We start from the raw sequence: 24,551 nt of genomic DNA on the forward strand, positions 1-24,551 counted from the left end.
GCACGCGTAGCGCCACGTCACGAAGCAGTAGTCACTTACTGTGGCTGTTGTTCCGTAGGCGGCGCCAGACGGCACACCAGCTGCACCCCGCTGTGGAGAGCGTTCTTCAGCGGCGCCGGCAGCCCCGGGCGCGCCGCCTGCCGCTCGCACAGCACGCGTAGCGCCACGTCACGAAGCAGTAGTCACTTACTGTGGCTGTTGTTCCGTAGGCGGCGCCAGACGGCACACCAGCTGCACCCCGCTGTGGAGAGCGTTCTTCAGCGGCGCCGGCAGCCCCGGGCGCGCCGCCTGCCGCTCGCACAGCACGCGTAGCGCCACGTCACGAAGCAGTAGTCACTTACTGTGGCTGTTGTTCCGTAGGCGGCGCCAGACGGCACACCAGCTGCACCCCGCTGTGGAGAGCGTTCTTCAGCGGCGCCGGCAGCCCCGGGCGCGCCGCCTGCCGCTCGCACAGCACGCGTAGCGCCACGTCACGAAGCAGTAGTCACTTACTGTGGCTGTTGTTCCGTAGGCGGCGCCAGACGGCACACCAGCTGCACCCCGCTGTGGAGAGCGTTCTTCAGCGGCGCCGGCAGCCCCGGGCGCGCCGCCTGCCGCTCGCACAGCACGCGCAGCTCGCGGAACGTGTTGCGCGTGTAGGGGTTCCGGCGCGACGCGTAGCGCCACGTCACGAAGTAGTAGTACACGAAGGGAGTCATCAGGCCGCAGTAGCCGCTGGAAAACATAAACAAATGTGTAGGAGTTAGAATTATAATCTAAATACCTTTTTAGGGTTCCGTAGCCAAATGGCAATAAACGGAACCCTTATAGATTCGTCATGTCCGTCTGTCTGTCCGATTATGTCACAGCCACTTTTTTGTTATTGAAAAACGCGATAGGAATCCAAAAATGTTACTGAATTACTATGATTTACTCATTACTTGAAACAAAAAAAAAATTTTTTAATGAACAGTGAGTATACTTACAAAAGCGCCATGAACACGACAAGCGGAAAGAGCACGATCTCAGCGAGCGCAGCGGCGCGCAGGATGTTCCGCGACTGGAACTCCACCAGCGAGATCAGCAGGCGGGCCACCCATAGGGAGTTCTGACCCAACGTCTGTAACATGAAAGGTTATAACAGGAGCATTCTACGGGCTGTCCTGTACGGAAGTATTTTATTTCCTGTGTTGCGACTTTTTTCCGGCGTATGGCTGGTGGTTAAAATGTCACCCCGTATAGATAGATGGCGCTTTGCGCTGTTAACTTGACAAGTTAACAGACGGTGACAACCCTAGAGTCAAAAGAAGTGTTACGCATTAGGGATGGATAAAGTGGTTCGCGCCTTTCAGCTGTCGTACATCAATTTAGACTTAAAAGACAGTAAAAGTTGCTCAGTATGACCTAAAAATCAACGGGTCTCTTTCTCTGCCTTGCGTTTTTTTTTTTTTTTTTTTTTTTTTTTTTTTTTTTTTTTTTTTTTTTTTTTTTTTTTTTTTTTTTTTTTTTTTTTTTTTTTTTTTTTTTTTTTTATTGAGAAACAAACAGTCTTAAAATAAACATATGAGCAACTTAGCTAATAGCTATGAATTGATTTCGTTATAGACCTAGTTTCCTAATTTTAAATTATTCGATGTACAATTGAAAAAATAATAATAGTGTAAACTTATAGCGTACATAACAAAAGCGTAAATTTATATATATATATAAATATATATATATATATATATGTAGAGAACTGAGAAAATACTTAAATCACAGGTACCTATTATCAGGTTGCTGCAACTTTTCACCGTTATTTTAGAAAAGAATATACTGCTCTTTTAAAGAGGCCTAATGAATTGCAAAACAAATCTGCGTCCATACATTTCTCATTGTACTGCCTACATGCGCGCCCAATATATGAATGCTGTGCGTATTTCGTTCTGCTGTTAGAAATGCTAAATAATGCCTTACTGCGACAACTACGTTCATTTCTACGGGGGACACGGAAACCAATTTTATGTAATAAATCGGGGGCATCTACAATATTATTAACAATTTTGAATAAAAATACTAAATCTGTACAGGACCGTCTAAGTGAAAGTGGCTGGATATTATGATGTGTAGCCGAGGAAGCGTAATTTACATAGTTACGACCCACTCGAAATTCCAGTGCTTTAATGAATTTTTTCTGGAGTCTTTCAATTCGAGTCTTATGGACATTAAACAAAGGATTCCAAACCACAGAAGCAAATTCCAATCTGCTGCGAACGTAACTATTATAAAGAAGTTTATAAGTGAGAGGTCTTCGAAAAGGTTTTGCCACGCGAAGAACGAAACCCAGTTGTTTATATGCCTTGTTTAAAATATGATCTATATGAGGGTTAAACGTTAGTTTTGCATCCATTAACACCCCTAATTAATAATAATTAAGCCATATATTTCCAATAGATTACATTCCACGCTTCGATATATTAATTACATTATTATTATTTTGATTGTATAATTATATAGTTAGCAATATAAATAGCAGTAGCATAAGACATTAATTTATATATATATATATTAGAAGATAAATTAGTTTATATTAATTAGTAGTATTATAGTATCTAATTATTATCTATTGGGCTGTCCATTTACGGACATAGGCCTCCTCCCTCCTGTTCCACTCGTTCCTATCAGCGGCTACTCGGGTCCAGGTGATGCCCGCCTCGGCGACGATGTCGTCTCGCCAGCGTCGCCGCGGGCGGTACGCGTGCCGCGTGGCGCCGCGCGGGTACCAATGCAGGATTTTTTCGCTCCATCGTCCGTCACTAGTGCGAGCCGTGTGTCCAGCCCATCGCCATTTTAATCTGCAAGCCATTTCCGCTGCATCTATTATCTTAGTGCGACGGCGGATATCTGTACTGCGTACTCTATCTGTTAGCCTAAGATTTAGCATGCTTCTTTCGGCTGATCTTTGAAACACTTTAAGTTTTTGCACAAGTTCTTTAGTTAATGGCCAAGTTTGGCATCCATATAATAGGGTGGGCGTTACTACGGAGTCCATGACTTTTTTCTTTAATTTTATGTCTATTTTAGACTTAAATATGTGTTTGTACGACCAGTATGCCTGCCAGGCTTTTTTAATTCGTCTCTCGACTTCTTGAACCGGGTCGCGATCCTTGACAGTTATATTTTGACCGAGGTATAGGTATTCTTTAACGTATTCTATATTTTTAGATGCTATTGTCGTAGATTTAGTGTCGCCGTTGGTCATAATACATGTCTTTTCGGGATTCATTTCTAAACCACATTTTTTACTTTCATGTTGTAAAGTTTTCAACATGTATACGAGCTCGTCGTGGTCTTCTGTCATCAAAACTATATCGTCAGCGAAACGCAGGTGATGAAGCCGTTCGCCATTTACGGAAATACCATAGTTTTGCCAGTCTAGTCTTCGAAATATGTATTCTAGGAGAGCCGTAAATAAGTTGGGCGAGATTGGGTCTCCTTGTCTCACGCCACGTTTAATATCAAAGTACTCTCCTTTCTTCTCCAACCTAATTAGCGACTTTCCCCTGCTGTATATTTCTGAAAGAATATTTATATATTTGCTGTCGACTCCCTGTTCTTCGAGTGCGACCCATAGCTTTTCATGCGAAATAGTGTCAAAAGCTTTCTTGTAGTCCACGAAAGCTATGTAGAGTCGCTTGTTATATTCACTATACTTTTCTATTATTTGTTGTAGAGTGAAAATGTGGTCGATTGTCGAATAGTTGCGTCTAAACCCTGCTTGCTCTACAGGTTGTTCAAAATCTAGTGTTTTTCGCATTCTGTTTAAGATTACAGTCGTAAATAGTTTATACGTCGATTGGAGCAAACTTATAGGGCGATAGTTATTTATTTTAGATGGATCTCCTTTTTTAAATATTAGTGTAATAGTCGATGTTTCCCATTCTCTGGGTATTTTTTCTTGTTTAATTATTTCATTGAAAAGAGCTGTCAGGTGAGGAGTTAAGGGTTCTCCTATTGCCTTTAGTATGTCGTTAGTTACGCCGTCTTCGCCAGGGCTTTTCATATTTTTCAATGTGTTTATAGCAGAATGTATTTCACTTTCTAATAGTGGCGCTATATTCGTCGGTGTTCTTTGTCCGTCTCTCGGAGTAGAGTCTTTGTTTTCAGAATATAGAGTCTTGTAAAATGTTGTTGCTAATCTGAGTATACTGTTACGGTTTGTATGTTGTCGTCCTGTATCATCGGTAAGCGAGGGTATCCACATTTTGTGGTCATTTATGCATCTGCTTCCGCGTTTAGCGGATCCTCTTTTAGAAAGCTCCTCCTCTATAACTTTCATTCGATGACGGAGTCTATTTTCTTTCAGTTTATTGCGGATTTTTGAATATAATTGCTTGAGCTTCCTTTTTTCTAGAGCCGATTTGGATGTTTGATTCTTCAATTTTGTTCTCTCATTTATTAGATTTTATATTTTTTCTGTTATTATTGTAGCGTTTTTGTTTTTAGGGGCAGTTTCAGGTGGTAATCTTAAGGTGCAGTTTTTTATTTTATTTTTAATCTTAGTGTAACTGTCCTGAATATTGATGTATTGAAGTGGTTCGGCGCATTCTGAATGAAAAATGTTTTTTAAGGACTCTTTTTCTATTGGATTATATTCCTTCAGTTTACCTTTAAACGCTATTCTAGATTTTTTGTCTGATTTCAGTAAATAACATGTTGCTCTAAGTAGTCTATGGTCCGTCGGATGTGTAGTATTTATAACTTCCACATTTTGTATAGTTTTAATGTTCTGTTTTCGAGTTATAATAAAGTCGATTTCATTATGAGCTTTTTCGTTTGGCGACTTCCATGTCCAACGAAGTTTTGGGTTTTTTCTAAAATGAGTATTCATTATGTATAGTTCATGCTCAAGACAGAAGTCGATTAGGATTTTACCTCGACAATTCCTTGTACCGTATCCCCATGACCCCATAACAGTGTTGTCTTCGGTGGTAGGCATTCCAATCTTCGCATTAAAATCTCCTATGATTAACATGTTTGCGTAGGTATGCTCCATTGCGTGGCGTATGTCATTATAAAACGTCTCTATATGTTCCTCAGGGGCTTTTTTTTGTAGGGGCGTATGCCTGAATAATGCTTAGTTGGGTATTATTTATCATAAGGTCCAATCTTGCTACTCTGTCGGATATGGGTTTAAAATCAACGATGTATTGTTTTATTTCCGTTTTGATCATAAATCCCACACCGTTTCTTCCACTTTTTTTCCCTGTATATAGTAGCATGTAGTCTTTATGTTCCTGTAAATTAGTGCCTTTTATTTTCACTTCTGAGAGACCGAGTATGTGCCAATTTATATTCTTTAAAGCGTGTTCGAGTTCTTCCTGGCGACCTGTTCCTAGTAGAGATCTCACGTTCAATGTAGCAATATAGAGTTTTTCATCCGTGTGTTTGTTTTTCTTTTTATTCGTTACATTTGGTATTGGAGTGGAGGGTAATGGTCTGACGCTCCCGCGGGGACCAGCCGTATTGGGAGGTTGAGTATTGTTTTCTGTATTGTGTTTTTTTATTGATAGGGAGGGGGCCACTTTATATCATGCCGCCATGCTGCGATCTGTCACTTCAGTGCTCGTGCTTTCAGAAGGTTTCATGTATTCTGTTATGAGATTGTTAACTTTGTGTTTCTTAGTTGTTTTTAGTAATTCCCTTGTTTCGGAGCTTTCATCGTGTGATTGCAATGGAGATGATGATGGTGGTCTTTTGTTACTGGTTTTTTTCTTGTTGGTTGTTATTATTAGCTTGTCGTAGCGAATAAAAGCCTCGTTTCCTTTCTCTTTTTCGAGCTTTTGTTGTGATTTTAAATCTTCCCTGATTTTTAATATTTTTGCCGGATATTCATGTTTAATATATAATCCAGACCCTTCTAATAATTTTTTATTCTTTAAAATTTTAATTTTTGTTCCTAGGGTTGTGAAAGTAACGGATACTGGTCGGGTTTTAATCCCTTTTATGCCAATCCTTCTAACAGATTCTATTTCTGATGCAGATATATTTAATTTCATTTTTTCCTTTGTAATTTTGTGTAGTTTTTCTTCCAATTCTAGATATGATTTTTCACCTTCCTCTATGCCAAAAAATACTAGGTTCCTCTGAACTGACTTCTTTTCTATTTCGTTTAACCTCTTTTCTTGTTCTTCTGTTAAGGTGCGTAAAGAATTCACTTCGCCGCATAAGGTGCTGAATTTTTCATTCATATTGCTTATGATATTGGCCGTAATTTTTTCTTCAGATTTGGCTATGGAGTTTTCTATGTTAGCAAATTTTTCCTGCATCTCATTTCTCATTTCCGTTAAAAGTTTTTCTATTACATTCATTTTGCTCAACTTTGATTTTCGCGCCCTCTATTTAAATTTTGTAGAAGAAATTTGTTCTTGGTTAAAGCGATCGACGGATTAAGAGTAGCTTATAATTTACTTTAGTGGCTATTGTAATTATTCCAACATTAATCGCTAGATGGCGCTAATATCAATAACACAGTTGAGTTTTCACCATGGATTCTGCGATATAAAGTCAATTATTGTATTCCACTTGTTTAGTTCACTTTAATAAATATCACGAATAAGTCATATCTTGAATTGACTTCTCATTAATAATTTTTTCACAAATCTTTTGTCACTTTTTAGATAGGTGGGTATGTAGGTAATCACAGTTCCAGACGTATTTTTGTAGTTTTCACCAATTATTGTCAATATTTTTCAGATGTCTATTTGTTCACACGATTCATTGTCACTAAATAGATCACACTTGCACTTTTTAACAGTTATTTCTCGGGGAAAACATTTCTTTTTATTTAAAAATACGGAGAGTAATGTAAACAATGGCTCAGTGGCGCCTCCCACCGTATGTTGTATTAACACCCCTAGGTCACGTATACTGTGCTGTCGTGTTAGAGTACTGCCACACAGCCGGTAACTGAATGCAATGGGATCCCTTTTCCGCGTGAAAGTAATAACTGAACATTTGTCACTATTTAAAAACAGATTATTTTCCACACAATAAGTTTCAAACCTAGTTAAATCATCAAATTAAATCATTAAATCATTGCGTTCTTTTACTTCCATAGTACCTCATGTCAGTTAAAAAACATCTGCTGTTTAACAAAATGTCTCCATAGGGGAAGACTTTTTTACAACTTAGCTCATCTTCACCAGTTCATTTTTAGGGTTCCGTAGCCAAATGGCAAAAAACGGAACCCTTATAGATTCGTCATGTCCGTCTGTCTGTCCGATTATGTCACCGCCACTTTTTTCCGAAACTATAAGAGCTATACTGTTCAAACTTGGTAAGTAGATGTATTCTATGAACCGCATTAGGATTTTTACACAAAAATAGAAAAAAAAAACAATAAATTTTGGGGGTTCCCCATATTTAGAACTGAAACTCAAAAAATCTTTTTTCAACAAACCCATACGTGTGGGGTATCTATGGATAGGTCTTTAAAAATGATATTGAGGTTTCTAATATCATTTTTTTCTAAACTGAATAGTTTGCGCGAGAGACACTTCTAAAGTGAAAAAATGTGTCCCCCCCCCCGTAACTTCTAAAATAACAGAATGAAAAATCTAAAAAAAATATATGATATACATTACCATGCAAACTTCCACCGAAAATTGGTTTGAACGAGATCTAGTAAGTAGTTTTTTTTAATACGTCATAAATGGTACGGAACACTTCATGGGCGAGTCCGACTCGCACTTGGCCGCTTTTTTTTATGTCCCTGTTCCGTTCCGCTATGATTAGAAAACCGTTTACTTGTGAATAAAGTAAAGTATACTCACGTCGAGGATGGTGAGAGAATAGGAGGCAGCGTGCAGCAGCGCGAACAGGAAGATCGGCGTCAAGATTACTGTGAGAGTCAAGGAGCTATCAATCTCTGTTTTAACTAAATACGTGAAAATCGGCAATTTAAATCCGTAACCACATAGTAAAAACAATATCTCTATATCTTAATTTAAATTGTTATTTTAGTGTAATGTTATATAGAATTAATTTATCGAATAGAATAATAAAAACAAATGCAGAATATTTATGCATCATTAACCAAAACTAAAATGACAAATCTGATTTGTGTGAAACCCAATCTGCCCAATCCTGTCATTTAGGCAGAGGGAGGAAACTAGAGCGTTCGGGCGTTCTCGCTTCCGTTCGGCTCAGCATTGCTCCGAAAAATTATTAGGGTTGGCACAACTTGACGTTCCTTTGCGTGCACAACCACAGATAAGATAATGACATGAATTTTGACAACCCTAAATAGCCGAAAGGAATACATTAGAAAGGGACAACATGATTCGGCCCTGAATCGCTGTCAAACTTCGATTTTGTAGGAAGCTTCCATTCTGTACAGTAGTACTATTATTTATTCTGTGATTTAGGATTCTGGAATATTAAAACTCAAGTTGGCGGTCACGTTATTCCTCCAAATGCGCTTCTACTATGTGATACATGTACTTAGGGTAGACTCAACTACTGTATGAAAATAACATGTGGGTAATTATGTTAAAATCAGTTCTGGAATAAACGCCGTATGAACAACGCTGTGTTCCGTTTCTTCATCCCTCAGCAACCCCCGTATACTATATACTACCAATGTCAAATGTTATTTCTAGTATTTGTTATAACAAAGAGAAAACTCATCATTATTATAAATAAGTCGTTATAGGATTTTTGCATACCTAGATTGAACCGACCGCGGATTAATATCACAATAAGATTGGCAGCTGCATGTTACGCTCTGAGCAGACTAGCAATAATCCTGCCTAGCCAACAGCTAAGATCTAGTTATTTCTCATTGTTTCACTCAGTCATGAGCATACATCGTTATCGCGGGAGCAAACACAAGCCTGTCAAAGAACATGTAACAGAATGTCTGTTTTGTATAAACGGAATATTCTGCCTAGGTAAACGCTTACCTATGGGTTTATATCAGTATTTACTTCTTAAAGTATTTTATTTTGATTTTCATAATAGATGAACATTTTTTCTAAATTTTCTACTGCTACATATATACATAAATACGTCGGAAGTAATTTTCAATGTTTTTAAGAGTACAAGGATTGCGAGTAAGTAAATACACGTTATCTACAACATATTACCGACTAGATAAATCGTCTAAAATAATATCTGTTAGGGGACCATAAGTATGTATGCTCGCCTCGCGTATCTTAGCTGTATACTTTTGGTTTGTTTACCTATATGATCCTACACTAGTTTAAAGTATCATTTTTGTTGACTCGTAGGAAAATTATTGTATGCAACGTTGTATAAGTAGGTCAAAAAATGCTCCTGGCGTATTCCTTTACATTGCAATGTTCGCCTACGCCTTCTACTCTGGCTCACATTGTAACTCACGCGACTCGCCTTTTTTGACCCTTCTTATATAACTGTTGCATAAAATACTATTATTTTATCGATAAACGAGTATGAGTAATCTTGTTGAAGGCGATCGTAAACCTGTTGACTTGTAATTACGTCAGCGAAATAGTGAGCCGAGCCGCTTATTGATTGTTCGATATTTACCCGAACCCGAAACCTTTTGAGTTCATAACAAGACTTTTACTGTGAGACTGTGAATGAATGAGTTGAAGACTGATTTCTACACCGTCTTATTAGTAGTAGTTGATATCAAAAATTGCAAGTGTAATAAGTGTAAACCGTTCTTGTAAATAAATAACACTTATTTCGGGAATTTAAATAAAGCATGGCGAAACGAACGTTCGGCGCGCAGACCTAGTGTAAGAGTACATGACATGAATTACAAATCAAAGTAAAGCGACGCGCGGTGCGAGCTCCGACGTAAATTAACCGGCGATAAATGACCTGTTGCTCGTCTAATTATACGTTCCGTGCACTCTACTTATAGGTAAAAAACTTAAGTCACCTGTTGTATGTAGTTGTGACGTGTTCAAATAGACATTTGTTTTGTTTGTGTGTGTCTTTTAAACATGTATTGTCTATTCGAACACGTCACAACTACATACAACAGGTGACTTACTTAAGTTTTTTACCTATACCTACTTATTGAATACCAGCCACAGACTACAAGTATACAGACACCGTATTATGAAGCGTTTACTAAGAGCACCCGTCGCCACATATAGGTGCAATTTGACTTGTAAAATGCTACGGTCCGGGCAGCACAGCACAACTGAGTTGTATTTTAAATAATAAATAAATAAATATTATACGACATTATTACACAAATTGACTAAGTTCAATTCAATTGACACAGTAAGCTCAATAAGGCTTGTGTTGAGGGTACTTAGACAACGATATATATATAATATAAATATTTATAAATACTTAAATACATAGAAAACACTCATGACTCAGGAACAAATATCCAAGCTCATCACACGAATAAATGCCCTTACCAGGATTTGAACCCGGGACCATCAGCTTCGTAGGCAGGGTCACTACCCACTAAGCCAAACCGGTCGTCAAGACACCATTCTATACTATAACAGCCCAGATACACTTCTAAAGCCTTTTTTGTATTTTTAATTTAGAGACCATTAGAATCAAACTGGTCGACTGTATAGGTTTACTTATGATGTTTTCCTTCACCGGAAAGCAAGTGGTACATATTAATAGTTATTTGTTTTACAAGGGGGCAAAGTTGTGTTTCACTCGGTGGCAAAATTTGTTTAACTTTCGCAGCGCTCAAGATTCTATTTCTCGAACCACTCGCTACTCGTGCTTCAATTTTGGAATCTTTCGCTTGCTCGGGTATCAATATTAGCACGGTTGGTTAAACAATTATTGCGCTTTATTGACAACCGACAATAGTACCCTAATGGTTGAAAATCATGTGAAAGAATTTTATATACCCTTAAATACCTACCAGTGATAGCATGTATAGGTAACTAGAATCTGCCCGCGACATCATCTGCGTGGTAATATGATGATGATTGATCAAAACTACCCTTCCCCGGGCCTCAAATTTAATATAAATCTGTTCATCGGTTTAAGCGTGGCGAGGTAACAGACAGACAGACGTTATTTTTGCATTTACAGGGTGGATCAGTGATGGATTCTCTTTCGTCAAATGAGAATGGTTTATAAGAAAAAAAAAATTTTTTATTCAAAATGGTGCCATCCACGCGAAAACATAGCATAGCATAGTTATAGCTGTTGGTTCTAAATGTAAAAACAAAAAAAAAAAAAAAAACAGCGAGTGTTGTGCCTGCGAGCCTTTTTTGAAAACAATCGTTCTTATGTGACCGTTCGTCGGCGTTTTCGACTTAAAGTGTCGAGTGTCCAAGCACAAATTTAATTTAATGGATAGTCAGATTTGAGGCTACTAGATCGACAATACAATCTCGACGTCAAGGACGTGCACGGTGAAACCATGAAAACATCGAACGGGTGAGAGCGGATGCACGGAACAACGCGTAAACGAGCTACGGCTTTGGGGTTGTCCAGAACAACTTTACGACGCATTTTACAGCTTGATCGGCTACAGCCTTACAAAAACGTAAAATTTATTTTATTATCTCAAATTCTAAATAACCTTTTTATTTAAAAACACGAAAAAAAAAATTTGTAGCCACAGGCCAAAGGTATGGTGGGCATAGTGGCATCGTTTCGAGCGATGGCGCCATAACCTTTGGCCTATACTCTATTAGACGGCGCCACTTTTTCATATTTAACAAATTTAACACATATCAGTGAAAGAATAAGGATCAAATTCAAATAGCGTTCTACACGTTTTAATAATGTGTCGAAAGATGGCAGGAAATTTACTGTGGCAGGATTTCTTTGACAATTCACCTCTATTTAAAATTGTCCTTGATAATAATAGTAGGGATTATTTCGTCTCGCGCCAAATTCAGGTGACGCAAACTAGTAGAAACCTTCGTACAACCTTCATAACTTATGTTACGCGTAAACACTCGCAGACCGGTTCCTAATGTCAAGCCGTGACGTCATCGCGCGTCAGACCGCATTACTATGATTTACTATCGATGCTTGATGGAAGGCACGCGAGGAAAGAATGATCGTGAAGAGATTGATTAACGGTGATTGAGACGCGAGATCTACAGTAGCGACATTTTAAAGTAGACCTTATGTCTTGGCAATAAGGTTTTAGGATTGTCAGTTGACACTTTCGGTGCCGAAAATGAACCCATATACGTGTTCTTGGCAGTGAATATGTTAACTGTATGGATATTGGTACAGAGGCCAAAGCAACAATATTAATAATTCGCAGCAGTTCTCCATACAAACAGGAGGTAGCCATGGGAACTCTGTGATAAAACAACGCAACCTAATTGTGTTTGGGGTTTTTGGAATTGTCTCGATGAGTATTAGTTGCCTGTGGAAAGAATAGTACAGTCAGCGATAAAAGCTTGTACCAAAAATTTTACTTTTGTCAAAAACTTATTTATCATGAAGACATTTACTTTTGTTTATTTTTATTCGAAAAATTCCAATGATAATTTGACATTCAATTTTTTTTATACTACGTCGGTGGCAAACAAGCATACGGCCCGCCTTATGGTAAGCAGTCTCCATAGCCTATGTACGCCTGCAACTCCATAGGAGTTACATGCGCGTTGCCGACCCTAACACCCCTCCCCCCTCGTTGAGCTCTGGCAACCTTACTCACTGGCAGGAACACAACACTTACGTTCGATTTGTCTGATGAAAAGTAATTAAATTGAATTCTTATTAATAGACAATCCAATACAAATCAAAATAATTGACACACTTTAAAAGATGGTCAGTAGTATCGATGGTCAATAATCGATACGTCGGCAGTCGACCCGACCTTGGCTTTAAACGTCGCTGCCACCTCGCTTTATTGACATTTGCATAAACGTGTTAAAGAGTAGACCTAGAACTGATACTGAAATAAATAATAGAAAAACGATTTTTAGCTTAAAGCGCGATTTAAACGATTGAATGCAAAGTCAATCGATTGACTATTTATTACTATTTTAACTAGCTTTTGCCCACGGCTTACTCTACATAACATTATGATTTTCGCGACAAAAAACTTATGTCCATCCCCAGGATTCATACTATCTTCATACAATATTCGCTGTTTTTTTATATTTATTCTGACTTCTAGGAAAACCAAATTTACTCTGATTTTATTTATAATTTTAGGTAGGTATTTTTTTTGTGTGCAACCGTACATAATTAGGTCTTAAAATTCCAGGGCCGAAGTTACAAAACGAAAGGAAGTTGAGTTGAGAACCCATATTTTAATTAGTAGGTATATGTACCAGCTGCACGAAATAGGTATTAAAATTCAGTGGCACAATTTCTAAGGTATCAGGGAATAATAGACCGTCAACTCCGGCAATACTCAGCTTGCGGCTCGACGGGCTTAATAATTCATTGCAATAAATAAGGTAAAAACATGTATACATATTTATGAACTCGACTGTACAAGACAAAACCGTCTTTGTGGCACTTAATAAAAAAGGCTGGTCTACTCAAAGGAAAAATAATAATTGATTACTAATAAAATGGGTGGAGGTGGTATTTGGTATAGTTGCGTCACTATAGTTCGTGTCATCCACGATGGCGCGCAGATTAGTCAAATCTAACCTTTAATAACATGACAATACGAGTCAGGGCATGCGTCTTCGTGAATGACACGATCTATAATCCATTAAAAATAGATTCAATATTTTCTAGACTGTGTTATCATAGACCGAATGGAGAAACAATTGGTTATTAATTACAAATCAATTCAATTGAGTCGCCGTGGTAGTTAGGTGTCTACTCGAATTATAAATTAAAATATCAGGCAAAAAAACCTCGACCTGCAAAAAATATCTGCCCTTGCCAACAACGACTGTATTTTGTTAAACAGATATTTTAATAAATTTATTTGCTCAACAAACTTCTACATTTTCTTACTTATAAACATATGCATTCTTGCTTAAATGCGTATGATATCGTCACCATTTTACTGGTGTCTGTATGATGGCTGCCACTTTCACTCCGAATTCGTCCGAATAATAACCAGGTACGAATATTCCGCACGTGCATGGTAATGTGTCCATTATGAGTTTTTATTGCTTATTGTTTACGCAAAAAAGAAACGGGCAATGTCCTCACAATTATAGTTCATCGACAAAATCGATTTTTGACTGTTAAGTTTAGTAGGTAAATTCTCAAAAGATGTAATTACAACATTAGTTTTTTGCAAAAAAATCTACTGCGCATAAAAAACTTAGATCTAAATTATTGTGAAAAAGATACAGTCAGGGTTAAGATATTTGAGACAGTCTGCCTAGATATATTTACTTCACATGCAACATGATATAAAAGCGCAAAATATGATACAATTCATGATTAAGCCTTAAAGGCGTTTCAGAACCGAACATTTTAAACCAATTTGCAGCTGTACCGCCCAGTTAGCCATCTGCAATTTTTGTCTTGACATGACAGAACGTTGTCAGATATGTTAGTTACCTGCATATATCAAATGTAATGTAAAGGATACATAAATTAGGCGCCACGTTCATAAAGATGAGCGAGTAAAACAGATAGTGAGCAGAGTCCTCGAGGAAGAATTTCGCGAGAAATTCTCGCGACGGCCGGATCTCGCGCGCTGGGATTCTCTGGTGCAGACGGAGGGCCGAGACCGCTGCGTTGCCGAGGAGGGCTTTGTAGAATGCTGACACCGGGCTAGAGGGGAGAAATAAATATGTGAATACCTACTGCAAAAAATTCTCGCGATATGGTATTAGGCGATAATGAGCCGAGACTCGTGTTAAGGATGTAGATAGGTATTCGCCGGGATTCTCTGGATAAGACGGAAAGATGGGGCCACTGCGTTGCCGATGGCTTTATAGAACCGTAAAAGTTTTAAATATACACCCAATTTGCAAAATTATCACAGTATGGCCTTAGCTATAATTACATTCTATTATTTAATTATTAAGTAAGATAATACATCAGATTCATGATGAACACGAATAAGTAAGTATTTATCATATAATATAAATATACAAGCTATACCAGGTGATGTTATTTATGACCATACTCTGACGGGAGAATATGCAGGCTAGGTCATACTGAACAACTTTTACTATAAAGCCAACCCCGAAATCCCGAAAAATAAATCAGCTGTTCCATAGAAAACATTGACATGTGATTGCATGTGACGGAAGATTTTTTTTCGTGATTTGGGGTTGGGCCCATAGTAAAAGTTGTTAATTATGAGTATTAATCGACGATTGCGACGACCGGTTTGGCCTAGTGGGTAGTGACCCTGCCTACGAAGCTGATGGTCCCGGGTTCAAATCCTGGTAAGGGCATTTATTCGTGTGATGAGCATGGATATTTGTTCCTGAGTCATGGGTGTTTTCTATGTATTTAAGTATTTATATATTATATATATCGTTGTCTAAGTACCCTCAACACAAGCCTTATTGAGCTTACTGTGGGACTTAGTCAATTTGTGTAAAAATGTCCTATAATATTTATTATTTATTTTATTAAGACCTACATATTCACCCCTCAGAGTATGGTCAGACATAACAAAATGTATTGCTATAATATATTACCTAGTTGGTGATGTGAGTAAGCTAGCGTTTATATACAAAACAATTAACGATCAGGTTCAAAGAAATACGCAAAAAAAAGATAAAGTTGATGTTATCCGCTGCAAGATTCTAAATGCATGCATAAATAATACACATATAGAAACTACATAATTAACATCAATTAACGGCATAAAGCCGAAATGATTGAGTCGTCAACAAGAGCGTATACAAGCGAGTGATCCAAAGTCACGGGGTCACGAGTAAATCAGGCGGTTCATTGTTAGTGAGCTAAAACAATTTACAGTACATATGGTGCTACTTTGTAGCACTAGTGCGAAAATTAGCATATTACGTTACTGTGTCGAACATTTAAAGGGCCATATGTACTGTAAAACGTTGTACGATACATGTGCGAATAGATAATTCGCAACTCGTGTCGATTTAAAACACTCCCTTCGTTTCCTATTTTTCGCACTTGTATCGCAATGTACTATTTTTACACAAGTGTGATAAAATGCGCCTGATATATTTTACTTGACAAAATTCTGAATGAAGTCAAATAAATGGTGGAAGAGATTACACTTCACCAATATGGCGTTGGCAATGCGCATGTAATCACTTGGAGTGGCAGACATCTATAGGCTGCTGTGACTGCTTACCATCAGGCGGGCCATATGCTCGTTTGCCATAGACGTTTAAAAAAACTTACTTGCAGAACAGCGGCAGCACATATCCGAAGGTGCACAGCACGGTGAGTATGCGGATAGCCCAGAGCGCCACATCCACCTTGTTGGCGATGACATGGGCCTTCAGCGCCGGGATGCCCTTCGGCGGGCCCTGGTCTCCAGCTTGTCCAGTTGTGTCAGCCATGTTTTACTGCGACAAATATTATTTGTGTTATTTCTGGTTTGGAGAGTCAGATGGCAGTCGCTTTTGTAAAACCAGTGCCTACACCAACTCTCGAGATTAGTTGCCAAATGCTCCCTGGGTGCCCGCAAGTAGAGGGACAACTCTATTTGTAAAAGTATAGGGAACACTTCAATAAAACAACGAGATCGAGCAATGACTGACTGTATATTTTTAGAGACAGGTAGACCTCACAAATGCAAATCCGCTGCATACCCACATACATAATATGACATCTTCCCTTTTCAAAACAAAACAAAAAAAAATTTAGTCGCATTCAGCATGCATATATATATATATTTTTTTTTTTTTACATTTTAAATTTCAATTCAATACATTAAAGACTTCTGAAATAAATTTAATTATTTTACAGTGTCTATAACTAATAATAATAGTAGGTAATTGCACAACAATAATGGCACATTGGGTTACAAACTTGATTTTATTTTAATGATATTATAATAAAGAATACATTTTCCCTAGTAAGTACTACCTCACTTCCAATAGACTGACAGGTGTATAGCGACAAAATACAATAAATCTCATTCAATATTAACTGCATTGATAACACAATAAGTGTGTCACTAGGTATTTAAAATATACAATAATGAACTTCGCATATTAAGGATTAATTTTTGTTTTTACACAACAGATTATTCAAAACTCGACCAAGTTGGCAATAAACAAGGTTTACATTGCTATGACCTCAAATTTGACTTGCGTACTTCATAATAAATTATTAATATGTACATATAAAATATAATTGCAGGTTTTGTGTACTACATGGTAATTAAGTTTTAGTTATAAGTTATAGACTATCACATATGACTAAAATGTCGTTCATGCATAATTTGTTGTATTTATAATAATAACATAGTATAGGTATTCTATTTTGATTATTTTAGTACATATAAGATATGTAGGATGCGTTTCCATCCTCTGTGGAGCACTGACATGTGTTGTTAGATCCAGTCACCCCATCTATCTGGAGCCCTCACTATCCTGCCGGAACGAGTAACAATATTATTACCATTATTTGGTACAGTGTTGTTTACAAAGCGCGGGGTGGCGCTTGATGACGGGGACGGCATTACGTCATCTAAATCAAAGAGTAGGTCCAAATCAGGCGCGTCATTTCTGTGCGGCGAGTCTCTTATAATATGCCTACGATTTCTTATTATTTCATTACCATTAAGTAACTTAATTTTATAGCTGCGTGGGCCTATAACTTTTGATATTGTTCCAGATGACCAACCTTTTTTATTTGGATCCAATAATACTTTAACTTTATCCGCTACTGATAAAGTAGGCAAGTTTTTCGCGTTACGATCGTAATATTTTTTCTGTATGTGCTTTTTATTAAGTAACTTGTCTTTTACATAATTTTGAATTTTTGGTTTTAGAAGCTCTGGACACATTGGAATTATACTTCTCATCTTTCTACTTTGAAGTAGTTGAGCTGGCGATGCTAAATCATAAGATAAAGGCGTATTTAAATATTCTAGAAGGCCTAGCCTGTAATCAGTGCGATTTTCACTTGTTTTAATTATAATATTTTTCACAGTTTGAACTGTCCGTTCTATCTGACCGTTAGACTGTGCATATCTTGGAGACGACATTTTATGTGTGAATTGCCATTCATCAGCAAACTTTTTGAAACTCAAAGACGTGAACTGTGGTCCCCCATCTGACATCACTACACTAGGTATCCCTTGGCGACAAAAGATATCCTTAAGAGATGATATTACGTAATCTGACGTTGTTGACAATAACTTTGTAATTTCTATAAACTTGCTATAATAGTCGACTAACAGTAAATAGTCGACCCCATGTATCTGAAACAAATCCACACCTATCTTCACCCACGGTTCATCTGGAATTTCATGTGGAATCAATTCTTCCTTTTGATTATGTTTCCTATGCGACAGACAGATATTACAATTATTTATTAAATTATCTATGTCATTAGTGATGCACGGCCAAAACATTATTTCTCTCGCTCGTAATTTACATTTTTCCTTGCCCATGTGCCCTATATGTAGTTTTGTTAACATATCCTTTCTTAGGGACCTGGGTATAACTATCCTATCACCTTTCCAAACTAACCCTTGTGCCACAGTTATCTCATCCCTATAAGTCCAATAAGGCCTTAATACGTCTACTAAATCTTTCCTATCATCGGGCCACCCTTTTAAAATACATTTTCTTAACTGCACCAGTTCGTCGTCGGTGTCAGTTTGTTTTTGTAGCGCGACAAACTGGTGGTCGGTGAAGTGGTCGTTGGCGACCACGGCCAGCGCTCGCTCCACAGCACACACCTCGTCGTGCAGCGCCTCGCGGCCAGCATGCTCGACGCTCGCGCTCGGCTCGTATGCGCGCGACAGCGTATCCGCTATATACAGATGTTTACCCGGCTTATATACCAATTTAAAAGTATAACGCTGCAACCGTAATAACATTCTTTGTAGGCGAGATGGCGAGTCTACTATAGGCTTTTTTATTATACTAATTAATGGTTTGTGATCGGTCTCGATCGTAATATCCGATCTTCCATATATGTACGGATAAAATCGCTCACATGCAAACAAACAAGCATACAACTCCTTTTCAATCTGTGCGTAACGTTGCTCCGTTTTAGTTAACGACTTGGAAGCATAGCATACGGGTAGGTTATTTTGCATCAGACAACAGCCAAGGCCACTTTTACTCGCATCTACTGAGATAGTTATAGGCTGATTCATGCTATAATACTGTAACACTGGTCTCTTCATCAAGCATTCTTTTAGATCACTAAAACATTTACTCTGCGACTCATCCCAATGCCATTCAACTTCCTTTTTTAATAACTCTCTTAATGGTTGAGTCTTATCTGATAAATTTGGTATGAACGTTCCTACGTACGTAATAAGCCCTAAAAATCGTTCAATATCCTTCCTATTTGTAGGTGTAGGCATATTTTTTATTGCTGTTATGTGCGAGTCATCCGGGCTCAGACCGTCCTTTGTTATGCGATGTCCTAAGTACTTTATCTCTTCCAAACCAAACCGACATTTATTTCTATTAAGTTTAAGGTTCACTTTCACACACCTCTCCAACACATTTTTCAACCGCTGATCATGCTCCTCCTTGGTACGGCCATACACCAATAAATCATCTATGTACATACATACCCCTTCAATATCATCAAAATTTTCATATATCTTTTTGTGAAACACTTCAGACGCAGAACAGATTCCATATGGCATTCTTAAAAACTTATACCTTCCAAACGGCGTATTAAATGTACAATACCTACTAGTCTCGTCTAGCCGCACCTGCCAGAAACCTGAGCTCGCGTCAAGGGTACTAAAGTACCGCGCGCCTGACAAATTGGACACAATCTCATCGATGGTGGGAAGCCGAAAGTGTTCTCGCTTTATAGCATTATTTAGCTCTTTAGGATCCAAACAAATACGCAAATCTCCGTTAGATTTTTTAACTACCGTTATACTACTAACCCAGTCCGAAGGACCCTCAACTTTAGCAATTATACCCTGAGCTTCCATCTCTAACAACTTATTTTTGACCGCATCCTTTATCGCAAATGGTAATTTCCTCGGTGCATGAATTACCGGTACCGCATCTGATTTTAATTGAATTTTATACTCGCCAGGAAGACAACCTATGCCATGAAAAACATCACTGAATTTCTTTATAAAATCCGGATCATTATCATTAGACTGCTCCACAGACATAACTCGCCTGACCAAATTTAACTCTTTACACGCATACCGTCCCAGTATCGGCGCGGAATTTAAATCAACAATTTTAAACTCTAATACATATAAATTATTTTTGTATCTGACTCGCAAGAAAATCTTTCCTATGACATTAAGACCAGCACCAGAGTATTCAGTAAGTCTTGTATTTGTTTTTGACAAATCCTTACTCGAAATACCTAATTTTGTCAGATAACGTTTAGGGAGTATGTTAACCTCTGCTCCCGTATCTAATTTAAAACACACAGGTACATTATTTATTTTTAATTCCGTGTTCCACTCCTCACAACAGTCACAACATCGGTTTTTAATATTATTTACCTGGTCCTCAGACTCTTCCACCATGTACACCCTGCACATCCTGGCAAAATGATTTGGTCTGGAACATTTCATGCAGCTCCTGCCATACGCCGGACAATCGTACTTTTTGTGCACGCCGCCGCACTGACCGCACCGCCCTCCGCGATATGCGTACGGCGCGCGGTGCTGAGCGCCGGCCGGGCCTGCCGCGCCCGGCGCGCCACTGCGCCCCGCGCCATGCGCCCATCCGCGCCCGCGCCATCCTCGTCCGGAACTCATACCACGACTCGATTTTGCTTCGACTTTCGCACCTGACCGATTCAACTCGTACACTTCTTTGTTAGCTACCGCACACACTTCGTTACCTTTTGTCTCACTAGTACACTCGCGTTTAATGTCCTCCGAATACATTTTCGACACTATAGCAGCCCGACATATTTCTAACGCTTTATTTAGCGTTAGGTCGTCTTCGCGTAACAGTCGCTCTCTAATCGCTGCGCTCACGATTCCACATACGAGTCTATCCTTTATTAATCCGTCGTTTAAGTTACCAAACTCGCACGACTGAGCCAACTTTCTCAACTCAAAGACGTATTGGTCTATGGACTCGTGTTCACCTTGTTGACGAGTAAAAAACCGATGACGCTCGACCGTTACATTTTTTTTCGCTTTAAAATGATTATCGACTTGACCTATTAAAGCCGCTAATGTTGTACATTTCGTCGTACTTTGTTCTATTATCTCACGGCACTGTTCCCCTACGACGTGTAAAAAAATGTTCATTTGTATTTCTTCTGTTTTCTTATTAAGTTCGCATGCCTTTACGTATATTTGAAAACCATTCTTCCACTTCTCCCAAGATTCACACAAACTGCCAAACGCCATATTGGTTACATTTTCCTCAAACTTAAACGGCAAAGGGGGAGTAAGAACCGATTCCATCTTGTTTTTTTCTTTCCGAATTTTCTTACTATCTTCACTTTCTTGTCTTCTGCTTTTTAAATTATGCACTTTTTATCACTTTAACCGGCTGCGCCATGTAAAAGTATAGGGAACACTTCAATAAAACAACGAGATCGAGCAATGACTGACTGTATATTTTTAGAGACAGGTAGACCTCACAAATGCAAATCCGCTGCATACCCACATACATAATATGACACTATTAAGTGCATAATAGCCTGAAATCCTCAACAGAGGACTCTTTAGGAAGCCTGCAACTCTTTAGACACCTAGAAGCTCTTGCACTTCCTTCGAGTAACACTGGATACATATGCAGTGGGTGTTCTTTACACTACAATTGCCAAACTTTATTTCCCAAACAATAAAAATGAACATGTATGCTGTGTTTGTAAACTGAGTCATTACACAGTAATGTGACTTAAGACAGCATAAACGAACTTCTTCATGAGCACAATTTTATTGTTTCAGTTTTTACTACCTTACCACCTTACCCCTTACCCGTCTGCGCCGTGAGATTCTGACTGGGTGCCAAGAAGGCAACAAGTGAAACAGTATAACAGGTAGTTTTTCATTTCAATAATACTCCATCATGTGCATCACACAATTCTTTGTTACAATGTACAGAATGAGTGTATGAGCTGGGTGAACAGAGTCAACTACAGGTATTTTAATGCCTCTTCATTAAAAAGATTAACATTACTCTGAATGGCATTAAGATTTTTATTATATTAAAGACAAATTTAAATTAATTACATGCTGAAATAGCTATTATATTGAAATATATAATGAATGAATAATCAATACATATCTAATAACAGTATTCAATAACAATAATAAAGCTATAAATAATTTTAAAATGGCACTAGTATTTTTTTCTGCTTCTATTATTTAGTTAAAAGATATATATTTATACAGGAATCTTTATCAGCTGATAAAGATTCCTGTGTAAAATATGAATAGCCATTGAAACATCCCAATTTGTAGACATTCACTTATAGCAAAAAGTGTTGTTCTAACTATTGTGTTACAGTTACCTGGTCACAAGGCTGCCCAGTGCCAGAGTATTAACAAAGCTAAAGCCTGATCAGTAATATATGATCATGCGCTATATTGCGGAATTTCATTGGAACTAAATTTTTCATACTAAACTGAACTGTCACCCTAAGCATGAGAATAAGTACCCTCTTGACAATGATCAATGATGCGTAAAATCTAAGAAAATTTCGTGCTTTAAATTTGACAGGTAAACAAGATGGAGCTGTACGGCTCCATACATTTTGCAGTAACTCTGATTGTCAAAAATGGACATTTGACAATTCAGTGACCACAAAATCGTTGCTTCAAGGCTGTTTTCAGTATCTCACAATCAAGTGCTATTTTATTATTTGTGTTTTCAGTGTGTATTGTAGCAAACATATAACGGATTATCTATCTATATATCCATTACTAGAGATTTGTAATACTTTACATTTCATTTTGCATACAGAATCAAGTAAATGAGATTGCAGGTAATTTTTATCTATCTCTCTCAGTTGCATACTAAAGCTCAAGATCCACATAACAACATAATCCGAAGCATTGACTAGTTTGAAGAAGCAATAGCCACTAAAGCAACCCTGGTGAGACATTAGGCCCTATATAAAGATTAAATAGGGTCTCTATTGGTTCCCATAAAGTTTTAAGTCATAATGTTCGCATTTTCATTAGTCATAATTTGCTTTTATTCAGAAACACATAACTTGTCAGGATTGCCATAAAACAAACCTAACCTATCTATAGGATAACTTTATGAAAACCCTGAGAAGTTAACGGTTTCTGAATTACGACTAATGGTAATCTGACAATCATTACATTATGACTTTCAATAATTATTTCAAACGAAGTGATCGGGATTAAATTAAGTGTTTTGAAGCAAACAGTAATTATAAGAACACATTATCCTTACAATATAATGTGCTATTAAATAAATCTGTTACTTTAACAACACAAAAACCCTTTCTATGATTTCAGTTTTGATAGAACAACTCCATTTACTATTAACACTGGCAGTGCCTAGCGCCCCATTTCCAATACAAAATTAACCAACCTAGCGGGATCTTGGCAGTAAATATGTTAAATATTTTCAATTCTCAATGTAACCTTGTAAAAACTGGTTGAATATTAGGCACCTACAAATTGTATTTTAAAGTAATCTTTGAACAAGGGTTTTTTTCTAGTTGTTTACTCAGTCAATGAAAAAATGTACTTTGATGGCATGTTATTTAGAACATTCAAGATATTCAAAATTGTCTTATTTGATGACTTTTTGCGTTGTAATGTGTTTTTTTAAGAGTATATAGTGAGATGAAAGTTCTTTTCACTTTCTACAAAGAACTGGGTCAAACTGTGGAAAGTGCTCCACCAAACTGTACATAACTGCTGCTGGTCATTGCAGAGTAATTTCAGTGTACGAATTCACGCGAACGATACTGTGAAACACGACGCCCGTTATCTAGAGATTAGGCTACAATAAAGATCTGATAACAGCTCAAACAGGCTGTTACAGTGAGAGCTCAACTAATGTTTCGGATAAATAAATAAAAAAAAAACTACCCTAGCTAACAGGAAGTAAAGGGGCAATTAATAATAAATTAGCACGGAGCAGAAAGCCATGGGAAATGTATTCTAGTGGGTCACGACAGTAATTTATACGTGAGGAAAAATTTACCAGTACATTATACAACCTTCACGTAGGATCAACTGACGACCACATTACCATAAAACGATCCAAGGACTTACATAAGCAGGAAAACCTGTTTCCGCGGCCAATTATTAATAATTAAGAATTTACTTTTTAAGAACAGTTGTAAAAATGTACTTAATGGAAAAAAAGATCAGATGAATCCTCAAAGCTATGACGAGAAAAGTATTTAATACTTACGGAAATTATAAAACTAATAATAAATTAATAACAATTAATGTTCTAAACTATTTTAACTGCACAATTATTTTCACAACGCGACGAAGTTGAACATGATTCGACAAATGACAGATTCACAGATAACAACAAATAAGCTACCTGCGTGACGTACACTGACATGAACCGCCCTATGATTATTGCCGC

General features: G+C 37.7%; 2 protein-coding genes across 2 annotated transcripts; both read right to left on the bottom strand.

The window, feature by feature from the left end:
* Window positions 1-488: 488 nt before the first annotated feature.
* LOC133524716 (Krueppel homolog 2) lies at window positions 489-24,519 on the bottom strand. Its single transcript, XM_061860855.1, has 6 exons — window positions 24,369-24,519; window positions 16,231-16,397; window positions 14,477-14,661; window positions 7,794-7,861; window positions 966-1,099; window positions 489-714 (listed from the first exon to the last, which is right to left on the bottom strand). The coding sequence occupies exons 2-6, from the start codon at window positions 16,389-16,391 to the stop codon at window positions 489-491; spliced, it is 774 nt and encodes a 257-aa protein (XP_061716839.1). The 5' UTR covers window positions 16,392-16,397; window positions 24,369-24,519.
* LOC133524714 (uncharacterized) lies at window positions 16,577-21,642 on the bottom strand. The gene is made up of 2 exons (XM_061860853.1): window positions 20,507-21,642; window positions 16,577-17,429 (listed from the first exon to the last, which is right to left on the bottom strand). The coding sequence occupies exons 1-2, from the start codon at window positions 21,425-21,427 to the stop codon at window positions 17,409-17,411; spliced, it is 942 nt and encodes a 313-aa protein (XP_061716837.1). The 5' UTR covers window positions 21,428-21,642; the 3' UTR covers window positions 16,577-17,408.
* Window positions 24,520-24,551: the final 32 nt, after the last annotated feature.

This window comes from Cydia pomonella, chromosome 14 (assembly GCF_033807575.1).
Source record: "Cydia pomonella isolate Wapato2018A chromosome 14, ilCydPomo1, whole genome shotgun sequence".
In the NCBI taxonomy this organism is placed as follows: Eukaryota; Metazoa; Arthropoda; class Insecta; order Lepidoptera; family Tortricidae; genus Cydia; species Cydia pomonella.

Bases quoted from the DNA above. Each gene is read 5' to 3' on its own strand.
- LOC133524716 (XM_061860855.1), bottom strand. From the start codon at position 16,391: ATGGCTGACACAACTGGACAAGCTGGAGACCAGGGCCCGCCGAAGGGC. The intron at 14,662-16,230 runs GTAAGTTTTTTT...TCTCCCCTCTAG, and splicing joins GTGCTGCCGCTGTTCTGCAA to CCCGGTGTCAGCATTCTACA. The intron at 7,862-14,476 runs GTATCCTTTACA...TGACTCTCACAG, and splicing joins GAACGTGGCGCCTAATTTAT to TAATCTTGACGCCGATCTTC.
- LOC133524714 (XM_061860853.1), bottom strand. From the start codon at position 21,427: ATGGAATCGGTTCTTACTCCCCCTTTGCCGTTTAAGTTTGAGGAAAAT. The intron at 17,430-20,506 runs GTAAATAATATT...TCGTTCCGGCAG, and splicing joins TGGAAGAGTCTGAGGACCAG to GATAGTGAGGGCTCCAGATA.